Source organism: Cucumis melo, chromosome 1 (genome assembly GCF_025177605.1).
Source record: "Cucumis melo cultivar AY chromosome 1, USDA_Cmelo_AY_1.0, whole genome shotgun sequence".
Taxonomy (NCBI): Eukaryota; Viridiplantae; Streptophyta; class Magnoliopsida; order Cucurbitales; family Cucurbitaceae; genus Cucumis; species Cucumis melo.
In genome coordinates this window covers 34699545-34707007 of record NC_066857.1, presented here as the reverse complement: position 1 = coordinate 34707007, position 7463 = coordinate 34699545, and the positions used below count along the sequence as shown (strand labels likewise).

The window sequence follows — 7463 nt, the reverse complement described above, 5'->3', positions numbered from 1 at the left end:
AAAGTTGAGTAAAATTTTAATAGATTATCTTCATGAAGATGGAACAAAAAGAAAGTACTAATTTTCTCATAATTAAAATTCTTTTTTCCAATGAGTGTCAATTTCCCTGTGGTTAGAGCTTTTTGTAAAAATTAATGGCTAAAGGGTTTTTTTTTTCTTTTCAATTTTCCTTTTTAAAGTTAGGCACAAATTTGGAGATAATTTTAGACTAATGATTCTAAATTCCAAGTTTAAACAATGATTAAATATTTCATGTGTAATGATAAAAGTTGTTTTCCTTGCATTAAAGCATCGTTTGAATGATAATTACTACTTAAAAAAGAGATTGCTTTTGCATTACCCCATCATTCCTATTAAGAAATTTATTGAAAGTAATTAATAGTTATATTATGATTGTCACTTTTTAACTATTAAAACATATTTTTTCAAAACAATTTAATTAAAACTTTTTCCTAAGAAAAAAATTACATTATATAATGAAAATATTTACAAAATTTTATATTATATCAATTATGATTAATCGAAAAATTTGAATATTATACTAAGAATAACTTTCTACCGCAAGAATCGTTCTAGACATATTGATTATTACTTAGCTTGAAACCTAATATTTTCTTTTCAATTATATACAAAATGACATGTTCAATTATTCATAATGCATTATTTTAAAGTTGAACTCTATAATGACTTTTTGTTTTTTCCTTCATGTGAAATAGTCAAATTTGAATGATGTCTCTTGGCTAGAATGGTAGATTGAAAGTTCTATTACAATAAGAAATTAAATATATATCACCAATATGATTAAGTTGTATTTAATTAAAAGTGAAATATTGTATTTAAGTGGGTGTTTATATGTGTAGCATTTAGTCAATTAAGGAAAACATGAATGATGGTAATATAATGTTGTAAATTGACAATTTAATTCTAAAGGTGAGTGAGTATTAGTTGTTAGTTTGGTGATTTGACCAATATCAGTCTCAATTAACCACCAATCACTCTCCCAAATGATAAACACAAAATTTGGCTTTTTTTTCTTTTTTCAACTATTTTTTCCCCTCTTCCAATTAAAAAAAAAAGGTTTAGAAAATATAATATATTGGGAGAGAAAAATCATTTGAAACGATGCTCCAATGCTAATTAATCTAACATGACTGTTTGTTATGTCATGATTGTGACAAAATTGACAATTCAAACTTTTTGCTAATAATAATAATACCAATAATAGTAATGACTTTTTTTTCATTTTTTGTTGAATGAATTTTTTGGGGATCAATTGCTAGTAGGAAAATAGGGATTTTGGTAGTAGGAATGACCTAATTGTTGTTGTTGTTGTTTTCTTGAAAAAAAAAAACTTAAATTTGATTGGCCTTTTTTCATCCTCACATTCTATCACTATTATCATTATTTGGTTGCCTCACTTTTTCATGGATCTTTTTTCTTCCTACTTGATAATTTATTTGTAAATTGAAATCTCATGTTTATCGTTCTTCGTCGTCGTGTGTTGTACGACTTCTTTTATCAATAGTTGAAAATGGAATACACAAAAACGGAACAAATGTTGTTGTAATAGATTGGAATTTGAGAATAAAGTGAAATGTTTTTTTAAAATAAAAATATTATAAAATCCCATTTTGAAAAGGAAAAAAGAAATAAATAAATAAAACCAAAACAATATTTTGACCCAACTTTTTAAAGTCAGTCCATCAAATAATCAAGGAAAATACCAACAAAATCTCCCAAATCTTTATGTGGAACAAATCTACCATCAAAATTTGTGGCCCCTCTTCTAAGTTATTTTGAATTTAAATATTTCTATTGTAATTTTATTTTATTTAAATTTCTACATTAAAAACCTAACTATCAACAAAAAAAAAAAAAAAAGTCAATTGAATAAATCGCATTTAAACAAAAAAAAAAAAATCATTAATAGAGTTTTAAATCAAATTTTTGTTTTCGAATTCAAAATTGAAATTTACGGAACATCATTTTAGTTTTGCTTGTAGTTCTAAAAGGGGATGGGTAAACCATAATTAAAAAGAAAGGCTAATAAAGTCAGAAAAATAAAAATATAGACAAATAAAACTATAATTATTACATAGTTTTTAAAGATATAATTGGAGTAAGAAATCAAATAATGGATATGTATAATAATAAATGTCATATCTAATAAATAAAGTACTATTGAAAACAATAATAAAACATGGAAGTTATTGAAAGAAAAGAAAAATAAAAAGTGTGGGTGACATATTTGAGTTAGTAATAGCATGTGAATGGATGATATGCATTTATGAAAATTTTAAAGAGGCATTATCATGAGGATGAACCCCTCTTGTAACCTTCATTACAGACAAATAAACCTCCACCTTTTATTACCATTATATATATATATATATATATATATATATATATATATAGTACCATTTTTTTCTTTTTCTTTTCTCCACTTTTTCAAAAAGATTGAGACGTGATTAGGGCAATCTTTGCTAAATTTTGTTCACGTATCATAATGTGAACGGGGAATTATTTTAATCTATATTACATTCTTTCGGTTTTTTTCTTTCCAACAAAATTAAATTTTTTACTTGAAAAAGATTAAACGTTTGAACTTTTCGATTTTACGTATAATAAATGTGTTATATCGATGATTTAGAGGATAGTTTAGACAAGTGTGGGTGGAAGTTTGATTCTATATGTGTTTAAAAAAATCTTTATAAGAAAATATTGATCGATCCATATACATAGACTCTTACGTTCATTAACATTGTCCTAATCCTCTTTAATAACCTTTTTAATCAAAACGATGACAAATTTCTTTTAAAGAGAAAAAAAAATGTTAATTATTATTAAGTTAAATTACTTTGAAAAATAAGAATAATTTATTAAATATATGTCTTTAGTATAAAATTTGGTATGGTGATTTAAAATTAGGTATAATAATATAAACCAATAATGATAAAAATGAATTTTCAAATTCTTAACTTGTTAATTGGATAAGGAAAAAGTCAAACATGCTTCAAGGGACTACTCCGATTTGGTTAAGGATTTGTTCACACCAAATTCCAAATATCTAAATCTATCTATCTATCTATATATATATATATATATATATATATATTGAATAATAAAGAAAAGTATAATTATGTGTAATAATTATTACATATTTACTAGAAATAATTAAAAATAATGGAAGGAGTCAAATGGGGTTGCATGAAAAGAGAAGGTAGGTCCATGGTGTAATTGCAAAAGCTCAAATAAATAAATAGATAAGATGTGGATGACGCTTTCATTATTTGTCTTTCTCCACCATAAATTTTTTTTTTTTTTTTAAAAAAGTTAAAGTTAAATCCATTTTTATATTTTCCCTAAAAATACCAAATAATTATACCCAAAAATATCGTAACAGATAAGCATCAATGTAACTATTCGACTATTTGTATGTCAATATATATATATCTTTTTTTTTTTTTTATTGTCATGGTTGTCTTCTTTTACCATTTTAAATAGATAATCTTTATCTCATAATTTGAGGGTTAGAATACAAATAAAACACAATTAAAAACCTTCGATCAACCAATTTAACTAACAACATAATACCGTAGAGTTTAGTATAGACCTTATTCCTCAATCGTTGTACCTGCATTAAAATGATAAATATCTGTACTATAATGACAAATCTAATTTAGCTATAGGAGATCTACTTATACTAAATAACAATACCATAGACTCTACTTATGCTACTTTACAAACAAACACTTATAACCAATAGGTTAGAGATTCAAATCCTCCACCTTTTCAATATTGTAGAATATTCTTATGAACTTTCAAACCTACCGTGTTTTCTAAACTATATTTCAATGAACGAAAAAGGAAAGTATACAGTTTAGGGGTAGGGAGAGTTATTTTTACATGAAAATAAAGAAAAAAAGGGGAAGGAGAAGGAAAAAAGAAAAGGTAACGCTGACCTTATCCTAAAGAGACCAATATATAACCCTATGAGCATGCATGCAACCCCAAATCAAAGCTTTTACCATCTTAAAACCTTTTTATTTTTTTTATTGGTAATTAATAGTATAATTTCCAAGAAAAATACATAAATACACATATATATATATATATATATATATATATATATATATTGGTAGAAATTTCAAAAGAAGGCTCCCTATAATGGAGACCAATGGAGAAACCTACCAAAAAGTTTTGAAAGAAGAGAGAGGAATAGAAGCCAGGAGAGTATACGGGGGCGTGATATGCACGTGAATAATATATAGGATGTGACCCCGTTAACGGGCATGATGAGCACGTAATAATACGTGGACCCCGTTTTTTTTTACTATTGAGTATTCTCACGCGCTTCCTTTTTAAAATTTATCTTTTTCCCCCACACGACAACCTTAACCACCAAGCCACTGCCACCAAAATCATCCTCTTCAATTTATTAATTATATTAATTTCTTTTTTTTCTTTTCAAATTTCAAATTTTATATATAATTTTAATTGGTAAAAAAAAAAAAAAAAAAAAGAGAATGGGGTATCACGTGTGTTTGTCAACCTGAGAGATGTATGTCGGTCAAACTGGTTTCCCACACACCATATGAACGACTAAACAATAATATTGCTTCTCCTTTTTTTATTTCCTTAATTAAGTACTTATATCAAATCCATTCTAAGTTTTAATTTCTTTTTCTTTTCCTTCGTCTTTATTGGGCAAAGTGATTTCTTTTACCTAACGTTTTTGGATGTAGCTCGTAACAGAGTACTTATTTAACAACGTAAGACGAGATTTTTCGTTTAAAGTTATTACTTGAACCAATTTGAAAATACATAGACAATTCAAGTATTTTTATAAGTAAGCTTAGTTTGACATTAATTGATATCACATCTGATTTTAGAAGTGAGAGCTTCGATTTCCATCTTCATGACTTGATTAAATGTAGGTAGTACCAATTTTTTCTTTTTTATTTTTAAATTCTTTACCATAAGAACTACCAATAAAATTATAGATAATAATAGATTTTCATTTTATCCAAACTATTAATAATAAATTCATTTGTATGTTAGGAGAGAAATATAAAATTTCATTAAAACAAGTTAAATTTGAATAAATAAATAAATAAATAAATAAAATGAATGAAAATGAAAGTTTAAAAAGAAAAATGAAAACTGAAAAAAAAAATAAAAAAAGAGAAAATCTTGAGATTTAAATGCACACAGGGTTTTAAGCCTAATTAATATTAGGATTATTTATTTATTATTTTTGGAGTCTGCATCTGCCTTATATTTATTTGACTCATCGTATCAATATTTCTATACTCTCTTTTTCCTTTTTTCCCGCAGTCCTCTCCACTCCCAAACTCTCCGTTCACTCCATTCCCTACCTTTCTGCCTCTGCGCCGCCCCACACATGGAGCTTGGCCTCAGCTTGGGCGACGCCCCCAAGCCCTTCCGCTTTGTCGACAAGCAATCTCAAGTCCCCTCCCCGCAGCGCCGGCTTTCCCGGAAAGATTTAGGGTTCTGTGTCGACTTATCGATTGGCCGTTCGGTCGCCGGAGATAAAGAAGACGACGAAGACAAACCTAATCAAGGAGAAGATGAATCTGATGGTAATGAAGATCCACCGGTTCAACTCGATCTTCTCCCTCATAATCCCGTTCCTCGAAACTTGACTAATCCGTACCAAGGATTTCCATGGCCGTCGTCCGAAAACGGTAAGAATCTCGAAAGCCCTGACTAAATCACTACAAAAATCATCGAATCATTTCTCCCCCTAATTTTTCTAACGGAAATCGATTATTTCCAGATGAAGGCGAAGATCGAACCGCATCGCCGAATAGCGCTGCGTCGTCGTTTCAAATGGAATTTGGACTGTACGGCAGCGGAGGTAACATTTCTTGCCGGAGAGATCAAATGGAAAATGGTGTAATGAACGAAGTAGGTGAATCTGAAAGAGCTTCTTCAAGAGCTAGCGATGAAGACGAGAATGGCTGTACACGGAAGAAACTCAGACTCTCTAAAGAACAATCCGCTTTTCTTGAAGAAAGCTTCAAAGAACACAACACATTGAACCCTGTAAGTCCAAAATTTCAACCAAAGAAAATAAATAAAAGGTCCTTCGATCGATTCGTCAAACGTTATTTCCGAATCTGATTTTCTTTTTTTCTTTTAATATCCGATTGCAGAAACAGAAACTGGCACTGGCTAAGCAACTGAATCTTCGTCCTCGCCAAGTGGAAGTTTGGTTTCAAAATAGAAGAGCAAGGTTGGTTTTGGGTATGGATTTTCGAATTGAATTGGTTTCATCTATGGAAATCGTTTTCTAATTTTAGTGAAACTAACAGGACGAAATTGAAGCAAACGGAAGTAGATTGTGAGTATTTGAAAAGATGTTGTGAGACATTAACAGAAGAGAATCGACGGCTTCAAAAGGAGCTTCAAGAATTAAGAGCTTTGAAAACCACAAATTCCCTCTACATGCAATTACCAGCTACAACACTAACCATGTGTCCGTCTTGTGAAAGAGTGACCTCATCTTCCGCCGCTTCCACCGTCGCAGCGACGGAGGGAGTTACAAAACGATCTGGGTTAGCCATTGGTGGTGGGCGACCAGGTTCTTCATCTTTCCCATTTTCTGCTAAAACACAGTCCCACCAGTCAACAGCTTCATGATAACGAGATGGGTTTAGGCGAATCATGATGGTGGTCCCTTTTGTACATAAACCCTTTTCCCAAAAGCAAAAGATGAAAAACAAAAAAAAGGAAAATCAGTAGAATCCGAGAAAAAGAAGAATGAAGAAGAAGAAGAAAAAAAAAGATAAACAGGTTATTATTTATCATCATCATTATCGTCATCACATTTCTCTTTCTCCTCTCCTCTCCTCTCCCTCTTCTTTGAACTGTTTCTTCACCATTTTGGGGGTTGTTTGTTTAAGATATTGTTTCTTTTTTCATTCCCCCATGGATTTTCTTTCTGATATATTGTGAAGAAAGAAATCTATTAGAAAAAGAATTCTTATATACAATCATTAGCGATTTGTGTTTCTTGTTGGTGTTCCAGATTTATCTTTCTGCTGTTTGCTTGTGTAAATATGATTACTAAAAGAAGGCGAAGTTAGGAAAGAGTTTTTTTTTTTTTTTTTTTTTTTGGTTAATGATGGTCATGATGGGCATGGAGTTGAATGACCTGAGAAAACAGAGTTTCTTGAGGAAGAAGATGATACAGCCAAAAAACCAGTGGATGGGGTAGGGGTAGGGGAGGGGGAGGGGGGTAATAATGTAAATTGAAGTCTTCTTGTTCCTCGTGGATGTTCCAATTATTACGACTGTGGTGTCCCCAACCGGCATTTCGTACTTTTATGTTTGCGTTTTTAAATTTTAATCTTTTTAACCTCCCTAAAAAGTATATTTCAATTTTGTTTGCTAATTACCACTTCAATTATTATTAATTAATCTCTCATCTTAATTAC

The 7463-nt window shown here is 29.7% G+C and overlaps 1 protein-coding gene across 1 annotated transcript; it reads left to right on the top strand.

The window, feature by feature from the left end:
* The first annotated feature begins 5247 nt into the window (after nucleotides 1-5247).
* LOC103499889 (homeobox-leucine zipper protein HOX11-like) lies at nucleotides 5248-7038 on the top strand. Its single transcript, XM_008463025.3, has 4 exons — nucleotides 5248-5708; nucleotides 5801-6069; nucleotides 6180-6259; nucleotides 6339-7038. The coding sequence occupies exons 1-4, from the start codon at nucleotides 5405-5407 to the stop codon at nucleotides 6664-6666; spliced, it is 981 nt and encodes a 326-aa protein (XP_008461247.1). The 5' UTR covers nucleotides 5248-5404; the 3' UTR covers nucleotides 6667-7038.
* The last annotated feature ends 425 nt before the right edge of the window (nucleotides 7039-7463 follow it).

Coding starts and splice junctions, on each gene's coding strand:
- LOC103499889 (XM_008463025.3), top strand. CDS start 5,405: ATGGAGCTTGGCCTCAGCTTGGGCGACGCCCCCAAGCCCTTCCGCTTT. Junction 5,709..5,800: donor ATGGCCGTCGTCCGAAAACG/GTAAGAATCTCG, acceptor GATTATTTCCAG/ATGAAGGCGAAGATCGAACC. Junction 6,070..6,179: donor AACACAACACATTGAACCCT/GTAAGTCCAAAA, acceptor ATCCGATTGCAG/AAACAGAAACTGGCACTGGC.